At 35.8% G+C, this 25472-nt stretch overlaps 1 protein-coding gene across 2 annotated transcripts in view; it reads right to left on the bottom strand.

The window, feature by feature from the left end:
* ATP6V0D2 (ATPase H+ transporting V0 subunit d2) overlaps nucleotides 1-25472 on the bottom strand; it is a 65398-nt gene that overhangs the window by 16315 nt on the left and 23611 nt on the right. Inside the window, exon 1 of one of the 2 annotated variants that reach the window (XM_050709313.1) lies at nucleotides 853-982. The exons of the other annotated variant lie outside the window; for it this stretch is intronic. Coding sequence (XP_050565270.1) covers nucleotides 853-982 — 130 coding nt within the window. Of the gene's footprint in view, nucleotides 1-852; nucleotides 983-25472 lie in introns of those variants that run through there. 2 annotated transcript variants of the gene reach the window in all.

Raw genomic sequence — 25472 nt, 5'->3', positions numbered from 1 at the left:
AGCTTATTAATTCTTGTTGTTCCTTTTTCAAATTAATCTAATATACTCCACATTATAGATGAGATTTCAGTATACAATCAGCTTTTATTTGGGGTCAAGGAAAGAAACTTTATGTTCCTTTAGAAAGGTGAATTTTTCTGTTGCCTTTTTGTCTTGCCAAGTGTCCAAAGGTATGTCATATGATTTTTTGTACAAGTCTGTCTTCATCAGGCTGTGACCAGTCTTGGCCATGGAAAGCTGCTTTGGAAACTACTATGTGTTCTTTTATTACTGTGGCAAAGTCACCTTGAAAAAAAAAAAACAACTTTTTTTTTTTTTTAAGCTTGAGAATATTTTAGTTTTCTACCTTTGTGACATCTAGTTTTCTCTTCGTGGTAAGCAAAATGTCCTTGACTGCCCTAGAACTCATGAAGTAATAAAGTACTGAAATTATATCCTATATCTTTTATAGAGAAATTCAGTGCTGAATGGTAAGCTTTTAATAAGATTTTGCAAACTATTTTGTCCAGCTGAAATGTTACAAAACTTCCATACTCTTGTAGTCCTGTACAATGGTTAATATATGTGAGATTACCAATGACCATAGGAAGTCTGTGAATGAGATTTCCAAGATTTATCACTAAACTAGAAAACCCCATCATCTGGACCACTTTGCAAATCACAGTCTGTACAATCCTAGGGTAATTTCAATGGAAATTCATTAGCTTAAATATGAGAACAGTTCTTAAAGGAAATCAGGGTTATGTCTGGCTTTTAAGATAAGGCTGTCAATACTTCAGTCTTTTACCTTCCATTCTTCAAAGGTCCAAGCAACAGTATTTCTTCCTAAATAAAATAATCCAGCAGACTTACCTTCTAGTGTCTCGCACTGTGCTAAATTGACATAGTCTGCACTTGTCAAGATCCCAGCTTTGAACCCTCGGACCAGACCCTCCAAGTAGCCATGGTCCACATTGAAGTAAAATTCTGAGTATCCTGGCATGGAGCTTTCTGTTGGATTCTTGATGGTACTGAGTATTTGCCACCAACTGTTTTCTTCCTCTTTGGAAGGAGTGACAAATAGTCACTGTTTTCCTGCCAGCCTATGATTGTGTTTTACCAGCTAGTTTCTTCCTGTTTCTTGCTCCAAGTATATATAGTTCCAGTATAGTTGATGCTTACACAACAGCCAGCCAGCAAATCCAACTCCCTCCTGTCAGAGCCAGAAAATGAATCTATTATTGTTGAAAGAGAAGCCAAAAAGGGAGCATGAGATTTAACCTTTGATTGCAAGAATGCTCTGTACTGACTGGAAAATAAAAAGCTTATTAAAAAGCTTGATAGCATTTTCATATTTCTTAAATATGAAACAAACAGAAAGTTATCTGTGAATATATATTGAATATTTCCACACTAAAATGGTCAACTGCAGTAGACCACAGAAAAAGTATCTCATAAACTATTAATGTAACTTAAATGCTTTTTAAGTGTCTGTGTATGCCTTTTTATTTCTGACTACTCAAAATTTTCTAGTGCCGATCACTATTGATAAATATGTATATAAATTATAAGAGTCTCATAATAATTACTGTGAACATTAGATCATGACCATAGGTGCTAGATAAGTGAAAGGTCTTTGAAAGGTTCAATTTTCATTAACCTTAAACATTAACACTTAAAGTGGATATCCAGAATTTATCTCAAAACCATAATTTGTCAAAGATCAAGTCAAAATACTCTGGTTATATTCACCAAGATGTGGAAATAACTCATATTTTTTCCTCTTACAAAATAAAGATTGGAAAAATAAGAATCTTGATTTTAGTAATGCAAATTTAGGGCCTTTGTAGACTTCTGGATTTTGATTAAAAATTAAACTCAGAACTGTGCTAAATCTATCAGTGAATTTTATACTTAACTGGTAAGTCTGCTGCCTTTCAGATTTAGGTGCCCCCAGTCTGACTCTTCAAAGTGGCTACACCTCTGTAATCAACACAAAAAGTCTTTTTTACCCCCTAAATTCACTATCACATGCAACGTATGTCTTCTAGCTTTGCTGGAAGGGGAAGACTCATAGTGCACTAGGTGATACTTAGCTGTGTAGTTAGCTGGAGCTCAGGAACATTTCAGTGAGGTGTTGAAGACTGCTGTGTGGTTGGAGGGTTAGCACCAGCAACAGGAACTACAGCAGCTGTCTGCCGTCTGCATCTCAACACTTAGGCTCGGTTTTCAGTGCTTTTAACAAGCTTGGTGTGTTGTGTTGGCTGAAGACATGCAGCTTGGGTTTTCTATTGATTTCTTGCATTGAAACGTGGCTGCAGTGAGAGCTGTGAGCTGGCAGCCACACAGGCAAAACTATGGGACTTTTGTCCCTAACCTGAGAGCTGAGTGATGACAACTTGGTACTCACTAGGTCATTCCTGTCTATACTGCCTCACTCCTGGCCACAGCACGGCTCTGCATGCCACACAAGGAGGCATGAGGTGCCTGGGTGTTTGCTGCCCAAGCAGCCATCCTAGGAAGAAGGTCACTAGCTACCTGGCTTCCTGGCCAGGAGTCCTCAGTGGGCTAGCAGGAGCTATGGCCCACATGGCAGGCCAGGCCAATACTAGTACAGTTAGTACTAGCAGCTTGAAGGTTGAATTAAAATTGACTCAGGCTGACACGGTTAATTCCACGCCTTTAAGCAACTCCAGGGGAAATAATGACAGCATTTTGGACGTTTAAAAAGTCATGTACACTGATATGCAAAGTGTAAGTATTTGAAAGTTCAAATGGTGCCCGGGGTATAGACGTTTCCTTCTTGAAAATTGGGCTAGCAATTTTAAGGAAGTCCGGTTTTAGCATTGCAGACTTAACCCAGCAAAAGAACAAAACAGATGACCCCCCCTTCCCCAAACAAGCAATTTGTTTTTGTCTCCCAAGTCTCCATGCCCACAGTGTCCAGATTCTCCTGTTGCATAGAATGCAAGAAACTGACAGAAGTTTGTCGGTGTTTCAAAATCCAGGGAAAACTTTCAAGGTATGTTACCACAGTCAGTGCTTCCTATTGACATGTGAAGATATCTAAATTTTAATTTAAACCTGCTTTTTTGATGTTGTCATCATCGTTGTTCTAGCTTGTTCCACTCAACTGTCTCTGTTATTAATTTTTTCAAGGAAAATAAACGAAAAATAAAAACACGGGGGACTCGTTATTGTGTACACTGTCAGCAGTGTTTGTTTTTACCCTACACATCTCTAAAAGTGTGCATTACATAAACAAGTAATGTCTTGCAGCAGCTGAATTCAGGCCTCCCCCAGCTGCAATCAGAGTATCAGAAGATGGAACACGTCCAGCTGGTGGCAGTCCAAGCCTGTCCTGCTGAAGAGCTTCCAGAACTCCAAACAGCAGAGCCAGTGCAGAAATGGCTTTGCACTAGAGCCTAAATTTAGTAAGGTTTGGGGTCATGTAAATACTGACTGGCAGGTGCAAATACCACCACCGGTGATCCTCCAGTGAGAAACTGCTACTACAAGATCCAGAAATACTGCTTTCGGGCCCATCATGTGAAGTGTTATCTCTCAACAAACTTGTTTCATGAAATCTCTGTATTTTTGAAAGATTTCACGTCATCATGAAAGCAGGCTAAACTCTTGGGTGATTTTATCTATTAGGGGATAAAGAGTCCAATGCTATAATCTGGGTTAGTAGGCTGCATTCAGCATCATGAGGAAATGGTTGGTTTTCTTTTTTGTTTTGTTTTGTTTTGTTTTGTTTTGTTTTGTTGTTACAAGAGAAGTTGTGGTTGAAAGGAAACAGTTTTACCAGCGACACTTGGAAACAATGCACATAATTAGAGACCTGACTAAATTTTTATATAAAAATATATGAAAGAGTATCTTCATTATCTGTTGTAATTTCTTATAATGAATGAATGGTACCATATGGATTCTTCAGTGTTTTGGGGTGGGTATGTTTTTATTCAAAAATTATATTTTTTTATATTTATGAACTTATTTAGATAGAGCTATGAATTGACTTTAAAAAATGACCATGTGAGAAAATACAATACTCTCACCTGTTAACTTTATGGAGTGCAAAGGTTGAGATATATTTAAAAGAATTTTCTATCAGTGAGCTAAGCAAATACTGATAGCATGTTTGTAAGCAGATGTTAACTGAGGTTAAGCAGAATTAGCAATACAAAACTGTTCAAATCTACGAGCAGAATTTAACCTTTGATATCAAGGTTTCTGAGAAACTGTGAAACAAAATGTGCATATTATTTAACCACAAGAGGTCATCCTAAGACTGCTGTAAACCACCGCCAGTTTTTTCACCTTCACTAGAAGAAATTGACTTGGAAAGAAATACACAAAAAGTTCTGGTGTTTTTAATTTGTTTTCAACTAATCTAATGTTAACAATAAAAACCACATATACTCAAAAGTGGCAAACAAAGTATTTCCGTTTTACATATATTTTTGCTACATCTACAGATTTTCTCTGAGCTTCCTCTTTTTTTTCTCTCTTTTTTTTTTTTCCTTTTTTTAGCAGTGTTGACAGCCACGAGGTTAATGCTGATGATCAAATGATAAAGAATCAGCAGAGGAGTGAGTAAGGCGTGCTGTGTGTTATACCAGTGGAATGTTGAACCTAAATCACATGAATTAAACTTACTCCTTTTTTCACAAGAAGTACTCAAAGATAATAAAACAAAAGTCATTGAAGTCGTGATTGCACAATTGCTTACATATATAATCAGCATTATATGTGCCAGTTTCATTGTTATCAGTACAAAGTGCTGATTCAATGTGTGGGTTAAACAGATTTCTTTATCTCTGTGTATAGTGTGACTCTTTTTGTTTATATGTGGGAGATTTTTGACATAACACTCTATAATTCCTACACGATCTGTAGAAAATGCACCTCCCTTACATGGAAATCAGAAATGTTTTTAAAAACATAACCTGTTGTCTACTTTCTTTCTTTCAGCTATTCTCCCCCCAAAAGTAAATTGGATAAAATATATACATATATTTAGATCAGCTAAGAATTATTAGGAGCTGTGCATTAGACATTAAAACTCTTTTAATTTTCTAATGCAACTTAACAGTATACAGACTGATTTAGAGACTTTCAGAATGCAGTGTGTCCAGTGTTGTGGATTTTTTTACATACATTTGTACTGGCATTGAAAGCCAAGCACATCAGAACTCCCTAAACTTTGTAAATGTTGGAAAGTCTGTGGTCATTTTCCAATGGAAGGATGTGACCCTTTCCTAAAACTTCTTCCAGAATATGATCTATTGAAATCCCTTATTTTCTGAAATAATAGTGGAACAATTTTGATTGCAGGGTGTGGACTGAGATTCTGCCTTTCTGAGGTGTTGAATACCTGCAGCTCTTGTAAGATGGATAGCAAATACATTTAGGTACCCTGTGCACCTTAGTACTCTAAGTAGCTAGAAACGTGCTACCATGGGTAGCAGAAGTGTAGCTCAGCTACAAGTACGACAGTTATGCTGGTCCCCGTTTCTGTGCTTTGCTGAGCTGCACTCATACACGAAGAAATAGCCCATAATACAGCTGCATCTGTGTGTGGTGGTTTCTCCCTGATGGGCAGCCCAGGTCCACCACACTGCTCTCTCACTCCCCACCCTTCAAAAGAACGGGGAGAAAATATGATGAAGTATTTCAGGGGTTGAGATGACAACAGGGAGATCACTTGCCAATTACTGTCACAGACAAAAGAGACTCAGTGTAGGGAGATTAATGTTATTTACTACCTCTTGATAACAGATTAGAGTGGTGGTGAGAACTAAAACACCTTCTCCCTCCACCCACCCTCTTCTAACTCCTCCCTCAAGCAGCACAGGGGAACGGGGTCGTGGTCAGTCCACATTGCTTTGTCATTGTCAATGCTTTTATTGCTGCTCCTTCATGGTCAGTCTCTGCCCCTGCTCCAGCACGGATCCCCCATGGACAGCACCTCCCCCCAGACGCCCCTGCTCCTGCAGACTCCTCCTGCGTGGGCTCCTCTCCACAGGCTGCAGCTCCGGCCCAGGGCCTGCTCCTGTGGGGGCTCTCCATGGGCAGCAGCCTCCTCCAGGCCACATCCACCTGCTCCACCGGGGGCTCCTCGACAGGCTGCAGCATGGAGATCTGCTCCATGTGGGACCCATGGGCTGCAGGGGGACAGCCTGCTCCACCAGGGGCCTCTCCACAAGCTGCAGGGGAACTTCTGCTGCGTGCCTGGAGCACCTTCTGCCCTCCTTCTGCACTGACCTTGGGGTCTGCAGGGCTGCTTCTCACTATTCTCTCCTGCTGCTGTTGTAAAGCAGTTGTTGTTGTTGTTTTATTTTCCCCTTCTTGAATCTGCTCTCCCAGAGGCCCACCCAGTGTTGCTCTCTGGCTCGGCTCTGGCCAGCAGCAGGTCCCTTTTGGAGCTGACTGGAGCTGGCTCTGATCTGACGTGGGGCAGCTGCTGGGCTCTACAGAAGCCACCCCTGCAGCCCTCCTGCTACCAAAACCTTGTCATTTAACCCAATACACTCTTGAGTACTCAAAAATTTATGAAAATTGAGAATGATGATAGACTATACCTGAATAGACACAACCCAGCTTCCATGTTTTGTAGCTACTTCTAAAGCAAGATAAAGGGGCATGCTCATGCAGATCTTATTGATAGCTAAGCCTTTATGCACAGGAGGCAGTATTTGTGTACCAACAACAGTTCTGTACCTAGCAGGCACACCCAGTGCTAACCCACCCAGTCAATTTACACGGCCTTTGCTGAGAACCTTCACAGTAGTAATGCACCCCCAACTTTCCTATTTCAACTAGCTTTTCATACAATTTACATAAAATGCATCTTTTATTCCTATTCCTTGTTAGAAGTGTTATTTTCATATTGGGTTCACAAACATCTCCTCTCACTGATGTTATAAAATATCAAAGATCTTCCTTTTTCCCCTCCTACACCTTCAAAAGCTAATCTAGCAGCTTTGTAGGTCAGCAAGCCTTTTTTTTTTTTTTTTCTTTTTGGTCTTTGTTCAAGGAATTACATGCCAGCGTAATAAGATGGATTTTATCAGAGACTTAAAGTGGTAAGTCTGTGGAGAGAAGCCAGTAGAAAATCATTATTGATAGATGTAAACCTAGAGAAAAGCAGATTTAAGAGACTTAACAAAGCTCTGGAATGCTTTCAGAAGTGAAGCTGGAATTTTACAAAACTTATGCACTCAGTTACAAATTTGGGCTACTTTGGTGTGAATAATTTGTACTTTAGGGGTGGGGCTGGCATTCACATGAACTCAGCAGCCTTCTGCTCAGGACTCAAGTTCTGGCTAATTCTACTGAGGACTGCAAGAATTCACATCCTGGCTTTAAGGCCTTTAAGCCTTTATCTACACAGTGTCAGGGCTTTTTTTTTTCTGTTATCTTAATTTTTAGTCCTCTTACTGACAAGTTTTTAATGCAGATGAATACCGTTTTCTCTTCTTCATGAGCCAATTATTCCTTAACTGCCACAATCAACTGATAGTATCTTCAGATTCAGGTGTCATAAAGGTTCTATCCTTGATACATACTGAAAGCAAAATAAGATTGACAAAACTTTAAAATAAAAAGTACACACAACTCAGTATGAAGTGCAAATGGTTCATTGCTTCCCCACAGTCACAGTTCTCTGCTGTCTCAGTTCCCCCACCCTGAGGACTGCAACTTGAGTAGTTTCCTCAGCTCCATAACAGTTTATGACACAGACTCAAATTCTTAAAGTTAATTTTGCTGATAAAGTAATTGGACATTAAAATCTCTTTTTCATTGTCAGCTTTATCCACTTCAGAAACTGGTCAGAACATGGTACATGAATGCAAAATGTAGCCTTCTGTTAACATATCATGAAGTTGATGATAGATAACAGAAGGATCCTTTATTTCTTGCTCTTTAAACATAACAGCTAAGCACATGAAAGCAACTGTGAGTGTGTTTGTTTTACAACATGGGTCATACCAGAAGTCTGCTAGCTGTCTTTTTATGGCAGAAAATTGCATATCATAATCAACAGACAATTGTAGAATTGGAAAAACAGCTTTTACTGTACTTTGAAAGGGTAGTTCCATGAAGGGTAGAGTTAGAAAGTATTAACTTTTGGATGTAATTTAAATGCATTTATACATTATCTCAAAAAAAAATAAAATTGTTACAGATAAAGTAGTAGCAGGTATTGTCAAAATTCAACTTTTAACATTGGTTTCCAATCTAACGGATAGTAACATGTTTCTAACCACAATGAGTTCTTGTTAATTAATTATTAAATGGGAAAGAGCAGCTATACATTCCACACATTGAAAAGAGATCCCTTATTATTTCTTCAGCCCTGTAATCTTGGTTGTTTCAGTGGTTCTCACAACTTATGTTATTTTACATTCTACATAGATTCTGCACAAATGTGCAATGCATCGTTTAGAAATAATAATGTACACACATGCAAGATGAGCCTCTTCACAAGAGCTAACATGAACTGTGATTTAACATGTGTAATAAATAAAATAAAATAAAACAAACAAACAACAAACCCTACCATAAATAGGTGATATTGGTGTCTAAAATGAACATTTTAAAAAATTATAGTTATTTTTAGTATGTTATTCAATGTAAAACAAACAACACAATGAATTTGAAAATCAAACAACCCTGGAGCTATTGTTCCCACTTCCTGACCTGACTGGAAACGGAACAGCCAGGGAAGAAAAAAAAACGCCTTTCTGAGGGCATGGTTTTCTGATATTTTTAGCTCTGTTGACTTTCCCAGTGCTTAATAAGTGAAGATGATATTAATGTGTATTGCTGACTAATGTACAATTTAAGAAAAATGAATATGGGAAAGTGGCCATTGACAGGGATGGCTTTTATTGAAAATTGTGAGAATAACGTGAATTAGGATCAAAAAAGGAGGATACCATAGGATGGATAGGTTATTAAACATTGTCAAAAACTAGAGAGAAAATAAGATAGAAAAAACAGATTAATCGAGATTAGAGAGATTTTATTGCAAGAGAGAGCAACTGGGGAAGGGATGGACACTGAGATGTCTTCAGTCATTTGGGATGAAGAGCATCTACATACAGTTTCATTCACATCGTTACTACAGTTCTGCTTTCTATTTATTATTTTCATGTGTAATGTTTGTGAATAAAGTCTTATACCTTTGTATGAACTGCAAAATCACAATTCTATTTTAACACAGGAATGAATAACGGGAATTAGTTTGTTTTTTTTTTTTTGGTTGCATGAATATTGAGGATGTGATTGATGCATACGTTGTTCAGCTTCAGACTTGAAGCCTGATGTGTTACAAAGCTGTCACTAGATGGAGCCAGACACCGTTCCTAAAATGACATCAGCTCACAGCTGCTGTGCCGGGAATGATAAATACGCAAGGACACTCTAACATAAATCATTGTATATTGTAAATGGGGAATTTAACTTGGAAATGTTTTTTTATTATTATTATTCTCTTTTAATATTTGATTTCAGTTTCAGATAAGCATTTTGCTAACTCAGATACCTCTTAAGAATTATTCAAACGTAGATTTATTATTTTTAGTTCTTTTTTTAACCTCATCTTCATGAGTGGTTCTTAACTGATACAAAAAGTAACTCAGAAAACAGTCCACATAACATTTTTTTTAATGTATGTAACAAGAAATAAAAAAAAAAATCTGGTTTGTATGTTTTGTAGCTACATGTCTAGTTACAATTCTGTAAATGTCATTTCACATACATGTAAATTTAGGCAATCATTTCTTTATATTTTGTGTGAAAATCTCTTTTCAAGGTTGATTACTTTCAAACATAGTGATGCTTAAAAAAAAATAAAATCAAAGCCCTTTCAATCACATCTCAAGATTTTTAATTCAAGAAATGCTGATGGTAAGGTTTAGAAATTTTCAGAATATAGAATTTACAATAAAGAAATCCTCTTGATTCCTGGATTGATAATGATTCTTTATCAAAATTTAATGAATCTGTTTTCTACAGGACTATATTTTCCAAAGAAAGATGGCCATATAATTTTACAATAACATGTCAGGGTGATAGTTTTGTACTTTTTACAGAGTACTCAGTGATATCTTTTTGTTTTACATTTTAATACTTAAATTTCAGTTCACAGCTTGATTTGCTCCTATTATGTTTTCCCAGTTCTGTGGCTTCAGGCTTAGAAAATAATACCTGAATGTGTTATTCTGATGATTTATGAAATGACTGAGGTTTTTTTCAGTTTTGCATTTGTGTGGTATCTGATGTTTTTTAAGGAGCAGATGGTCATAGCTACATCATATAAAATGAAATCAATATATCAAATATTGTGAGTGAGTTTGATAATGCATTTGTTCACTTCATTTCCTACACATGTAGCAGAATTAAAGTTGTGTTTGTTTAATTATATAAAATGACTAGAAAAGGAATAACCATCAGACACAGTAAAGACAGCTTAGAGCTGCTGCTGGAAAGGATGAATACAATAAATCTTAAATTAGAAAGAAAACACAGAAATTATATTCTGTTACATTTTAGTAATCACCTTCTAACTGTAAGGGTTTTTTTTTTTTGGTTGGTTGTTTTTTTTTTTTATAGATTGTTTGAGCTCTGATAGATGGGAATGTCATTATTTAATTAATCTCAGTCTTCAGTAAAATGTCAAAGTTGGTTTTAAGCAATTATTGCTATTTTTTGATATTTGGATGCAGAGATCTTTGTCCCTCTTTATTCATTCCTGGCTGAACAGAACTGTACTTCAACGTTACTGCACATTGAGTGGCTGAATGGCCAGAGCACATGGTCAGAAGGACTTCAACACTAGAAGTATGAAAGTACTATTCAGGGTAAAAGTTCTGAATATCACATTTTCCTACAAACACAAGTAAGCACAAATCATGGGAAAGGTTATCTCAGGACAGTGCTTTCTTTTTTTTACCTTTTCCAGCAAAGAGTCATATACTTTGTTCAAAAAATGTGAAAATATTTAACAGTGATAAAATATAATGTAATGCATGTGCTTCCTTTATTAAAATAAATAAATAAATATGCAAATCTTTCTTTAGTGCTAGGGCCTGCTTGTCCATATTCATATTTACCAAGGATAGGTGGGAAAGACGATAAAAAAAATTATTCCCCATTATTTGCGTAGTTGGGATCTGATTTAGCATTAAAAAGTTAAAACATGGATTTCTGTGGCTGCAAACATCATGCACACTGCCAGGAGTATTGAATTAAACACCCTGGAGTTTTGCATCTCAGGCCCTCTTGATCCCAGACCCAATCTGTCAAAAAATAAAGGTATAATGAGTTGCCAAACTTTTCCCACTCTTATGGACAGGATGAGTGCCAGCAAACAGATCAGAACTTTGTCTGACTTCAAGTAGAGGTTGATGTTGTCACAACAGTAATTGTAATAAAAGAAATATATATGAAAATCTTAAAATACCTTGAGAGGAAAGGATCTGGTCCACAGAGCCCATAAACAGCACGTTCATGTCTTCATAAATAGAAGCAGATTCACCAAACACAAACTTTAAGCTTTATAATAAAATGGGAGCTCTTGATGCAAACAGTCATAGAAAACAGGTAAGTAACTTGCTTAAAAATAATACCATGAAATATCTTTTTAATCACCGTGTCCTATATATTATCTTGAACAAATTATATTGATAGTTCCTTGCCTTTGGTATTATGAACAGAAGTCAAATACGGTGAAGGTTTAAGTTGGTACTATACATACAGTCTTTTCACTCCTATTGCCACCTGTGTGCACAAATGGTTAGAAATGGAAAGAACTCCAGTTACACAAAAGATCATTTACCAGGAAAAAAAAAAAAGTTAGGTTGGGCTTCTCACAGTAAAAATTGCTTTTATTCATACTTCTCTACATCTACTACTGCCATTCCAGGTAAATCTATGGATTCCAATGAGTTACATAGAGTACATAAATACAGAAATAAGGAACAAGTTCAAGCAAAAGGTGCTGCTGAACAGCAGCTGGTTATTGTCTTCAGTTTTATTCGTAGAAAATATGGAATTTTTCAACATAGTTTGTGAAATAATATATTACTTAGATATATTCATTTATCTACCAGATTTTTGACCCAAGGAATTTAGTTGGACTATAACCAAGAGAACTTCCAAGTGGTATTCACAGGATGATGCTTCTCAATGACTTTGAAATATTCATAACTATAAAACAAGACACCATAACAGAAATCACTAAGATTTGTTTTCAAATGATTGTGATTTTTTTTTCACTGTTAATTTTCATGCTTTCCCTCCTCTTTCTTCTCTTGTTCTGCAAAGTAAATCTTAAATATGTATCGCTCGAGTACTTATCTGTTAAGTTCATATTCTCTGAGAGACTTCTGTTCTCTGATATTTTTTCCATGATTAATCCATGATTGTTTTCTAATTCAGTGAAGCATATAGCTATTTCAGAATGGAAGAAGACTGTAATGAATGGCAGAGAATCAAAACTTTGGGGAAGATAACTGGGTAGCCAATAAGTAATTTACAAAAATATATGACCCAAATTTTCCAAAATGATTACTCATTATTTCATTTTCCAAATCTTCTTTGTCTGTAGGTACTGAGCTATAAATGCTAAGTGTCTCTGAAAATCAGATCCATAGACGACAGTTCCTAGGCTAAAGGAGGCTGTAATGCAACCAATTCCCAAATGACATTGCTGAGACTGGTGTCCCAATTTTCACTTGTCTCTGGAAAGTGTGCCTCAGGGTGTCTGGCATGCAGTGACCTCAAATAGTGGCCTTTTCGGATTTTTTTTATTTTATTATTTTTTATGATTTTATGCCTGTATCTGCCTCACCAATCAAATCAAAATACAAAATACTGAGAAAAATGTTGAAAGACTAAATTTATTTGAAAGCATTGCATATTACTTAGGCTACTGCTAGTAGTATTGCCAGTATTATTTCACTAAAGATGAAAAAAAGGATAAAAATCAAAAAATGAGATGAGAAGAAATGCTGCCACATGAATGCTCTGTGTTTGAGAGTAAGCTCTTGAAACTAGAATTCTTCTTATAGTAGCTACAGTTATTGTACAAAGGTCAAGCATTCATCTGAGAACCTATGAACTAAACATCCATATACAAATACAGACATACACATACATATATAAAGTATTTTGGTAGAGGGAATTTATACAAGGACTAACTCAGAGGAAAGAATGGTTCATTTCTAGAGTTCTTGTTTTGTTCTTATTCCTTGAGCTCTGTAGATGAAGTCATATTATCCCCTTTGCCAACTAATACTGGTTTTCCACAGTTTATTGTTGTTTGTTTTGTTTTGTTTTGTTTATTTGTTTTTGGTGGGTTCTTTTTTGGTTATTTTTGGTAAAGTAATAAAAAATAAAACATGAATATCTTTTAAAATTGTATCTTTTAGTGAATCATCTAAGTATTTAAGTATCTAAAGAGGGAAACAGTGCAAGTTTAGTTGTTATCAGATCTCTAAGACTTAGTGGCTTTAGTGAATGCAATTGAAACGCTGGCCCTGCATTTCCTTTCCTTGCCTGTCCTGCTGTATGCTATACTTTTGTGTTGATCATTCTCTTAAGCCAAAATTATGTTTAGTTAGTAGGGAAGAGCCCTGAGGCTTTAATTCCGCTGTGGATACTTCATCCATTTGCACTACATGTAAAACATGCTGAACTAACAGAAAACCTTCCAAAACACTCTAGCTGCAGCAGTGTCAGAAAAATATCTGAAATAAATTAATGGCACCAAATGTGCTAATTTATAATATTTCACTATTTCATCAAATCTATAGAATGTTCATGAGGTACTCAAAAACTGTGAGACAGAATTTCAAATAAATTTGCCATCATAATATTCCTTGCACATCCCATTTCTTCCTCTGAAAATGAATATATATATATATGTCTTGGATTAAAAGATAAAAGATAAAAATATATATATATTGAAATTGAATGTCCCTTTTTGGCTTATTTGGTGAAGTACTTTCTCTTTGCTCCAGAGAACACAAGATTGCATTACTACATCTTCACAATATCCCCTTCTGTAATAGCACAGGAGAGCTGGAAGGAACCTGAAGAGATCATCAGGTAGGAAAAACTGCTTCTGATTTCTGGCAGATATCTGTCTGTCTTGTTCTTGAAAACTTCATGAGTAGTTTACTGCAGTGTTATGCTGGCCACAGCATTAGAAAGTTTGTCTTAATGTCTAATAAGAATTTTCCTTACTGGAATTTGAATTTATTACTTGCTTGTCTTACTCACTGTGCACATGTAGAATAAAAGTTAATATTATTCTAATGTATTCTTTATTCTTATTTATGTATTATTATAACAGATGTTTTTAGACCTCTGATCTTTCTTTTTGCTCTCCTTTTCATTCTCTCCAGGTGCTTCACATTTCTCTCGAGGTACAGAAGAGCTTCAATAAATTTTTTCCCCATATCAGAACCAGAATGGATTTAAGATATGATTAAGTGTACTCCAAAGGGAAGTTCTGGATTTCATAAATGGTAACCTTCTAATAAGACTGTTTTAATGATGCCTACTACACGTTCTGCATTGTTTCAAGTCTTTGAAGAATATTCAGGCACCGAAAAATATCTAACCTTTGGCCAGTTACAACATTCACAAGATAAGTTACTGTTATCTCTGCTTCTCCATTCCAAAGATGAAATATTGCTCATGTTGACATAAATGAGCTAGTTTAGCTACCAAATACCTTCATAAAGTACAAGCAGCATGAGCTTTAGCTACAAAAAAATTCCGTGTCATCAAAGCTACTTAGTTTTTAGTACTTGAACTAAACAGTTGTTCATCCTCCTTGTATTGTGCTGTAGACATGATCTAATATCAAGGTCCAAAGAACAGGAAGATAAGCATATATCAGACTCAGCAGGACAGGATTCCTCAACTGACTGCAAAATTTTTGCATACGTTGGAGATCAGAGATTTCAATAATATATTCAGTTGTAATCAGAGGCGAGAATCATGTGGAAAACTATACAAGCATTTTTGTAATCCTGCATGTGTGTGTTTTTTGTTTGTTTGTTTGTTTGTTTGTTTTTCAGCAAACAATGATTACTTTACAGTTTACACCAAATTATGTCCATTTAAAGTGATTTCAACGAGAACCTCAAATCTTCTGTCTCCTAAAAGTGGATTGTTCCTTTGGGGTATCTATTCCGTGTTATTTAGACAAGCCACAGACAAGCTGAAGCTTCAGTGTGCTTTCAGAAGTTTCAGTGATTGAAATAAGTCCCATTATTAAGCTATTTGCATCCTGAATTAAAAGAAGGAAATAACTGGTATTAGAATTGATAACGATTTCATCTACAAAATCTAAATTCAGTCTAAATCCCTATGCCTTGCTTCAGATTACAAATTACATACAAACTGATTTTTTTTCCCCATGGGCCATTATGAATGGTTCAAGTAGTCAGATTCTGGCACTGCTGGAAGTGCCAGAATCTCTGAAATGTCATCTTTCTATTTCCAAAAATTGAACAGATCTTATTTCAGATTTAATTGGTTTTCATTGTCAAAACTGCTATAACACTTTTGGTCCTATGTAAAACTTCTGTAGTATAGCATCTTTTTCTATAAACTTGTTATGTAAATCTTGTAGCTTGTTGTGACTTTCCTTCGGTCTTCATAGGTTAACTTGACAAATAAGTTTGGCTTTGTTAACTCAAGAAAAAAAAATACATTATTTCTTGCTGTGAACCTTATGGCTTAATGACAGAAATGCTGGCATATACATGTATAAAAACACATAATTTATTTCAGTGCTAAGGAGTTGAAGCTGGTAATAACACACATATCTGGGAACTTGTGTTTTCAAAATTAGTAAAGGAACTTTAAATATTTATTTCTCACAGTGTGACAGTAAAATAAGTAGCTGTTAGCAATTCTCTTTTACAATGAGAAAAAATGCTTTCTAGAGAGCTAAAGATTTTGACGAGGTCACATGGGAACAATCAGCATATTATGCATATATTAAGCTGTAACCAATGCTTATTTTATTCCATCACTGAAGATAAGCATTAACAACCTAAGTAAGTTCAATTAAACAGAAAATTTAGAAAACATCTGAAAAATGTGAGGATTGCATTTTTTATTTTTATTTTTTTCTGTCTCTAACTGACTGTTTAAGGCAGATGTCTATGGGTTAGTAACTTTTTTTCATTGAAATTTCAGTTCTTTGTACTAACATGAAATCGTCCCTTAGTTCTCATGTATTATATAATTGTAGATAAGTTTAGCAGAAAAATTCATGTGTGTGAGAATATCTGTACTCTTTCTCATTATTGAAAGCTTTCTGAAAGACCTCCCACGGACTTTTTAGAATTCTCTTTTCTGATATGGCCATGGGACTTCCTTGAGCAATGAGGACTGCTGAGAAGAGACAGAATTGACTGATGAAGTGATTAAGAAAAACTTTCCAACTGCGTGAGGGAGATGTCATACCAGCTTCACCAGGGATGAAGTCCACAGCCCAAGGAATTAAAGTGGAAACAGCAGCTAGGGCAGCATAACAGATAAGACTCTTACAGTCCTCTGAGAAACAAAGCTACCATGGGCCCATCTGAAGTGTCTGTACACCAATACACCCAGCATGGGAAACAAAAAGGACAAAGAGATCCATGCACAGTCACAGCTATGGAATCATTGGTGTTAAAGAAAGATGGTGGGAAAAGTCTACTGCAGGAGGTAGAAATAGGTTCTCTGGGAGAGAGAAGAAACACAAGGAAGGGAGGTTGTGTTCTGCCTAAAGTGACTTAAACACATAGAGGTCTGCTCTATCAGAGGCCTGTCAAGAAGTTGAGAGTATTGTGGGCGGACAAGGAAAATGTCACATTTACCATTTGCTACAGACCATTCCATCAAAAAGCATAAGTAGCTAAAGCCACTTTCACGCTACTGAAATAAGTCTCCCAATCCCACGCTTGGGTGACTTTAACCACCTTGATGGGTAGATTATATCAAAAGGAGGTGAACTGAGAACACATGGGAGGGCAAGCTTACAGTCAGAGAGATCTCAACATATTGGGCGACTAGCCTGGGAGGAACTTCATGAAGTTCAACAAAGGAAAATGAAGTGCCTTTTGTCCCCTAGGGATGGAATTACTCCACTCAGCAGAGCAAGAGGAAGCCAACTGACCAGGAGCTACTTTACAGGAAAAAAAAAAAAAAAGTGTGGAGATGAGCAAGCAAACTGAACTTGAGTCAACAGAGAAGTCCAATGTGGTAAGGGGTAACTATTTGCTGTCCTCACAGGTCCAATAGAAATTTACAGAGAAAAAAAAAAAAAACAGACTCTTCTTGGAGGTGCACAATAAAAGACGAGAGACTTCCCTACAAATTACAAGAGAAATTCTGACTAGGTGTAGGAAAAAAATTTACAAGCACAGCCAAAAGTACTGCAAAAGCAAACGAGACCTTGACTGTATCTACCCATTCAGAGAACTGACTAGATTAACCTGGTACAAGCTGGAAAAAAAAAAGAAGCCCAGATGTAGCAGTCTTTATACTTTTTATAGTATATTTGATGAAGGAGGGTGATAGAAACACTAGGGACAATCAGTAATTGCCTTAGATATGGAGAAAGTCAAAGAAATTGGCCTGGGGCTGTGTGATTAGCAAGGTCATTAACAGTTTATGTTGACAATCTAGTTTAGAAAGCAATAAATAGTTAAGACTAGCCCCTAGCATCTGGGAAAGGAGGGAAACACCAGGAGTTTATGTTTGGACATGTAAAAGGCAGAGCCTGAGGTGGAACAGTTATGTGCAAGGGCCAAGATGCCAGCAGAACCCCACGTGTCGAGCAGTCACAGTGAGTGCCCCATTCCCTCAGGTCCATGGTGCAAGTTTGTATTAACTGGCCAAGAGGAGCTGGGATCTGATTTGCAAGTGTGTGAGTGTATGTAGTAGAATAGAAATCTTGGAACAGAAATATTGCTTGCCTGCTATATCTGCCCTGCGATGTTAATACTTTTTGATTATATGAGTGGTATGGCTCTGTTTTTGTGGCTACCTCAACCAATTAGCCTGTGACCTGTGACACCATTCTTGGAAATTTTTCAAAACTCAGCTAGAGCAACTTGATCTAATTTCAGGGCTGGCTCTGCTTAAAGCAAGGTTTCAGAATAGACATCCAGATGTCTATTCCAACCTAAAGTAGTCCATGATGTCATGACTACAATTTATAGTTAAAATTTTGAGTAGTTTTTTTTTTTTTTCCCGAAAGATGAATCATTTTTTAAAATACATGGGTTTATTTGTTAGTGCAGCCACAGAAGCTGAAATTTACAATAGTCAATGTCCTATGATTTATGGGTGCATGATGACCATGTACTGTCAAATCCTATATCCATCACATCCTATAATTTACATGGTTAAAAATACAGATGGATTAGTAGTTTCTCTGTGTGATGAAATATTAATCATTCAGGAAGATAATGAAATACTAAAATACATATAGTTTATATGAAATGAGCTTAACCTCCAAAAAATATTTTTTTTACATTCCTTTGGATCCCAAGCTAGTATATGTTGCATTGTGTGTGTTTTCCTACGCAACAACCTCTTCGAGTTTCTTTTTCTTTAATATGTCTCTGGTCATCCACTCGGGACTTTTTCACAAAACATTGGATGGAAATGTAAGTATATGTATCATGCACTGCGTGGAGAGTGGATCCAACACATCTAGTGTATGTCAGACAAACTGCAAATAAACTTCTAGCAGAACCTGATACTTTCTACATGTGTCAGACTTAGTGCTTATACACAGTAGACACATGTTCAGAGAATCCAGAGAAATCTGAGTATGGGATGGGGATGGGTCTGTGAATGGCTGTTCTCATAGGATTTCTGGCAATTTTGCAGCAACATCAGAGAAAACTGCTCTATTCTGAAGCATCTTGATATCCCCAATAAATCAATCCTCTTCTTTTCTTATCAGACAAAATTTCCAAGTGTAACAAAAAAAGGGACCACATGAAGAAAACAGGTTGCACATCCATAATCTTATGTTTACTACATATTCTGGGAGTGAAGAAAGGGTTAATATCTGTATTCCCCTGATAACATTAAAATAATCTGGTTTATGAGACATACACAGATCAATAGGGTTCTGGTCCAGGCACTACTATGTGACCCATTCCAGAGCTTCAAGTAATTCATGCTAAATTTTGTCATGGAGATTGGATTAAGGCTTGTGCATCTATAACAGTCACTAAAGGTCTTTATTGTTGACTCCATCTGATCATTTTCAGACTAATTTTGACTTTGTTGGTGCATCATCTAGAGTGACTTCTCCAGTGGAAGAAGTTCTAAAGCAATGATAGAATTTAAACAGTGATGTAGTTTAGTTATTATTTCTGTTTTTTGTTTGTTTGTTTTTGGTTTGTTTGTTTGCTTGTTTGTTTGTTTTTTAATTTGACCATTTAGGTTTGCTACAATGCTCTAGTGGAACATAACATATAGCCCTCATTGTTTTATTTTAATATATCACAGTGAATTAATAGGCAGTAAACATCTGGCAAGAAGAGAAGTAGGAAAGGAAAAACAAGTGATTATGGTTCTTTTTTGGTTATAGCTGATCAGAAGATAAGGCAAGAAATGAAAACTAGGAAATAGGAGTAGTACGAGTGATACTGTTTTATCTTTAGGCCAATCCCTCTTTGTGTGAGGAGATCAAGAAACTCTTCAGGAGGTGATGCCTGAAAACTTGCATGAATGACAATAAAAAAGGATGAGGAAGATCATCTGTACAGATCAGGGTTTAAGTCAACACCTTGTGACCTTGTGTTCTTCTAGTATCATAATTTCCTAGGTTCCAAAAGATTATGAGTGACCTGGGGCATTATTTTAGTAACTGCTTGCTGCATTGGATATCCTGAAGTGACATTAAAGTAGAAAAAAAAAAGTCATATACCAGTGTCTGATGTAAGAATATTTCTGAGTAGCCTGTGAACCTCTAGCCTTATTACAGGTTGTTAAACAGTTATATCCTGATTGATGTAGGGCTCAAAACATCTGTCACCTTTAACCTGTTCTACCACTGTTTTTCTATGTCCTGGGAAAATCACTTTGTCTTTGTGCTTCAAAGTATTCATTGACAAAATAAACTTGTGTGACACTGTGCAATACTTTTCAAGGAACCATGGTGAGGGAAGTGAGTTAAAGGAAAATTTAAGGTGATTTACACCTAATGAGTTTTGATGAGAATGAAGTTTTTATGAAATAAGCTAAAACTTGTGGGATGGTAAAGCATCACAACTGGTAACAGAAATGACAATAATAACAATAATGCAAATACAGTATGTAATTTTATAGTTTTATGGTAGATTATGTATGTATTGTTTCCTTCATCTTTTAATGAAAGGTGATAGGAGACATGCATTTTAGAGGGAAACACTGACTTAGTGTTCCTCTGAAGTGTCTTACTTTCAAATATTAATCTTTATTTTGACTTTCCTGTCACTTAATATATTTTGCTTCTTCTGTTTCTTTCACATTCCTATGGGTCTTTTATAACACTCAGTTATTTTACTAAAAATGCTAGCCTCCCACATTACTCTCCTCTACAACTTAGGTTAAGATAGTATCATATTTTGCATTAAAGATTCCATTAGGTGATTACATTTTCCAAAATCCCAGAAGATAAATTTGTTTCCACCATCAATAATATACAAGGGTATGAGTAACTATGGTTCTGGAATTCAAAGGGGAAGTGACTGGTTAGAAAACAAGAATTACCTCAAACTCTGTACATGTTAATATTTAGCAAAGCAAAGTAGTACGTAGCTGTGTGGAAGTTTCCAAATAAACAATCTGAATCAATATTAAAGATTTTAGCTGCAGTCTATTTTTAAAAGTCTCTATTGTTCAGTCAGCTGCTTTACAGCAAAATTACTGATTGCTAGTCCTAATTATGCCTAAGTCTGACAACACTGCTGCCTGTGAGATAAAAGTGTCTTGTTATTAGAAGATCTATCCACTGTGAATGATTTAATTTCATGCTCCTGAAACCATCTTAAATTATGTTGTTCATAAGAAAGTGACAGCAGACAGAGGGTTATTATTTGGACAAGCCTCTATGAATGAAAATTCAATGCCCAGACTCATTTGCCTGCCTAAAAATGCTGTTATATTTTAGGTTCACATCATTTGGGAAAGTTTGATGGTAATAAAGGAAGACAGTCTTAGCTGGAGTTTGTCTGGTGTAGGGAGGGCCAACTTCTATCTCCCCCGCCTAGTTAGAGGCTAACAGAAAATGTTAAATCATGTTGAACAATGGCAGTTTGAGGCTTCCTTGTAAAGAGACTTTAAATACAGTATTTACAAAGTTTTAATTGAAATGCCTTTTTGACTGACCAGTGTTCAACTCTTTCTCAGGCTGCTGGCAGGCTCTTCACCAACATATATTTTTGGTTCCTGCATGTTACTTTCCTATTGTGGCAAGCAAACCTTTAGGAAAGAATTAGCCTTTGTTTTGTTCTGCAGAGGCAAGCACAGGACTCACAGAAATTGCAACAAATGACATCTGTGCAAGACAAAGTGTTTTCAAAAAGTTAGCCAGGTAGTGTGTGGACAAGAGGTAGTAAATAACTTTCTGCTTATGAAAAACATGGCCCTGCAAATGGATGGGATTGGGAAAATACAGCTGTGCAGGCGCCAGTTCTGCAAGCTGCATAGGAGCTTATCAGGAAATGGGACTTTTATACATTTTCCATATAAAACTGCCATGTAAAGCAATTATTGGGGAATACAGTTTTGAGGTACTGTTACAGCTAGAAACTTATACTCTTCCCAGATCATCTGTGTGTGTACTTGTTATATGTATGTATGCCATTTGTCTTTTAAATGAAAAGAAAAAAAAGATACCAAGTTCTCCTTAAATACTTACCACTGAACACTCTCAAGTGTGATTTATTAGAGAGCATTTAGAAAAAGGGAAGTTATAACCCTGTTTTAAGTCTCATATAAAAAAGATAATTTTGAATATGTGGATGAACCTAATATTTACATGGCAATATGTGGTTGGGCAGGAGTAAAATGTGTAGAATACCAATAACTTTTGGCTTTCTTAAATACACTGAATCAGTTAAACCTCTTAGAAAGGATTATAATTAACAATTCAGTTTTTGGGCATCTTCAAACAACAGATTTCTTTTTCTGGCCTGCTAGATTGCTTGAAAAGGGTAGATTGCTGTCAGAACCAGAATAGTGGGAAATTGGTGCTAGCAGTGATAGGTTGCTGCTGAAGGCAGCAGAAATGGCTGATGGCACTGACAATTTGCCATCAGCTTGACTTTGTCTTAAAAGCAATGGGTGGCACTGTAGTATATTTTTAAAAGTATGAATTCAGAATATTCCACCTGAGAAACAAGGAAAAAAGGTTTTTCTTGCATATTGCTGTTAGCAGGATTATGCTGTCTGGCATCATGCTATTGTTTTTTGCATGTTAAAAATTGCATGGTTATGGTTTTTCAATATCTGAGATAGTCAATACACCTACTTATGTCAGCATTATAATCCCTAACTCTTCTTTCAAGAGGTATGCTGAGTCTTTCAGACTTCTATATTAACTCATTTCTTTCTAGTAGACATTACTGAGATATCTTTTTTTTCTTTTTTTTTTCTTTTTTTCTTGAACATAAGCTTACAAAACAATCATACATAGCTTAAAACAGAAAACAAGACCATTACATTCATTTTGTTGCGGCATCATTTTAAAAAGTTTCATCAAATTTCCTTCATTCGTCTATACTGGCACTCCAAGGCAAATCCTAATTGGGAATGTACGTGATGTTCATCACACAGTGATGCAGATGCAGTATCTGGGTCTCTGAAACACATGACTCCTGTGAACACTGTACGGGTCAGTAGCCATTTAATTTCTGTTTCACTAATAATCATAAAGAATGCCATAAAGGCTTTTAGCAGGCAGTAACAAAACAGTGGCTTTTGAAACACCATCCTCAAGTTTGAATGAAAGTGTCTGATAATTGAATTTAGCTATGTCAAATATTGGCTTGGGTTTCCTGTGTTTTCACAGTGAAATTCCTCCATGCTTCCAATAAAATGGCAATTTCTATAGAGAGTGTTTGTGTGTGTAGGCAGGCAGTTCCCTGACAACACTTCTCTTTTGTCCCTGCAATACAAAGAGGGATATATTACTCTATTGAATACAAAGGACTAATTCTACTAAATCAGCTTGTGCGCTCATTAGTGGACATAGCAGTTTGCAAAATTTAATTACCTAAAAATCACAATCACCTTTGCTAAATGTTAAGACTTACTAGTTTTCTTTATTATATAAGCCATTTTACATAACCCATCTAACTGTTACAGATGCATGCATATATAGAATCTTTTCATTACGATGACTTTCATGTGAACGACACAATATTGGTAGAACTTTTTAGTAATTTTTCAAAATAATTTCCTTGCATGTAAATTCACAAGGGTTGATTTCTGGGATTCTTTTCATAAACACAATGCAAATGGTTTTAGGGGCGGACATGATATACATAGCACTGTCATTTATTTACTTTTTCATATAATATCCTAATTTAAGAATATTAAGAGCTAATATTAATAACTATCTCATTACAAATGTGTGAAGAGAAGACATGATAATGAAACAATTATGGCATCTGTAGTCCAACTAGTGAATTAGACTTTCTAACTATTTAAGATCCATGGTAGACTGACTCCTTTTATTGCCTGGTATTTCAAAGTACTGGTGTACACACTGAAGCCTAAAAAAGTGTTATCAAAAGTGAGATAAAGGCTACTAATCATGCTGCTAATGCAGCATACCAGAGGTCCCAGCTCTGTGCAAAACAAAGTACTTTAAATATTCTAAATATTTGAAAAAAATCTGTTTGCAAGTGCTTAAAAACTGTACCTGAAGCAAGCTTGACACAGGCAAGACAGAGTGTCACTTTGAGATAGAGAAATTTAAAGCATAAATTTACTTGCAGTATATATTGAGTTTATTTTATTTTATTTAAGTATGCAAATTACAAAGTTTTCAGAGAGTGTTCTCACACTCCACTGTGTACATCCCATTTTGGAAACACCTGGGTACTTGAATCAGGAATTGAGCTTGTAAATAGATTTTAGAATGGAAGCCCAGATACACTGCTGAATTTGAGCTCTTGAACAAAATGATTGCAAGATTTTCCTGTCTATACCATTATGTTGAAGTTCATGGTCTTCTTTGAGTATTTGGCTGTTAAAAGTGAGGCCTACAGATATAGTTAATATGTGTTTTTCCTTATTAATGTAGTCTAGGGTTAACACCTCTGAAAGTGTGGTGACATATGATAAAACTCATGAATGAATTTTGAATGTGAGAATTATTTTGAATATACTCTGTTATCTCTCAGCTTTTTTATTTATCAATCTGTACTCAATGTTAATTCTTATCTCATAAAGTGGTTTTCTATAATGGTAGCTACACGTTATTTCTTGCCTGATCATGCAGTTTAAAGTGAAAACAAAACATTTTCATTAAAATGTGGCCTCTAAAAGCAGGCAGTAGGTTTAATAAATGTACCAGAAGGCTCAATCTCATGGCTCAAAGCAGAGGGCACAGAAGTGCAGAACCTTCACCTGGACATAGTCAATACCCAAATGTATATGGAATCAAGATCCACATCCATTTTTTAAATTTTTACTATAAAAATAATTTATCAAAATTATTTTACCTCCTACATCATATTTGCATAAGTATAATAAATGTCCTTCATTAACAGAGTAGGTTTTAGGGCATATTCATACTACTGCTGCCTAACAATTTGGCATAATCCTATCTCCTGTTTCTTGCTAATGATATTTCCCATTCTGCTCTGAACATAGTAGACTATATTTTTCCATTAGGGAAATATTACCACAACTTAAATGTTTTCCTCAGCCAACACTCTGTGTTTTGGTACAAAAATACAAGGCACTCTCAACTGCCTTTTTTAATAGAAAATAGTTTTTTTTGTGTGTGTTTTTTTGTTTTGTTTCTGTTTTCTGTAATAATAAAAAAAATGGTTTTGTTTGTTTGTATTGTTTTTCCATATGCTCCCAATATGTTTATTTAATTTTTCAATATTATGATATTAAAATTGTATTTAATACAAAAAGATTACATGTTCATATATGCTCAACATTTCATTTAGTTTCCTTTTCACACTAAAGTAAATCAATTACATGATTTTGAAATGGAATAAAATAAGGTCAGTACTGAAAATGTTTTAAAAAATGTGAGTGGGTGGTCAAAGAAGAACATTTTTTAAGCATAAACTCTTTTACATTTCTCCTATTCAGATCCAAACTAAGGATTTCCAAAGAATAAGTGGTTTGGGGATCTTTGGTTGTATTTGATATTAGTAATTTTGGATTCCTTTCCTCTGCCTCCCTCTTCATAGCTGGCTTAGAACCTGTGATCATACCTC

The sequence above is a fragment of the Cygnus atratus genome, chromosome 2 (genome assembly GCF_013377495.2).
Source record: "Cygnus atratus isolate AKBS03 ecotype Queensland, Australia chromosome 2, CAtr_DNAZoo_HiC_assembly, whole genome shotgun sequence".
Classification (NCBI taxonomy): domain Eukaryota; kingdom Metazoa; phylum Chordata; class Aves; order Anseriformes; family Anatidae; genus Cygnus; species Cygnus atratus.
This window is presented reverse-complemented; position numbering and strand designations above follow the sequence as displayed.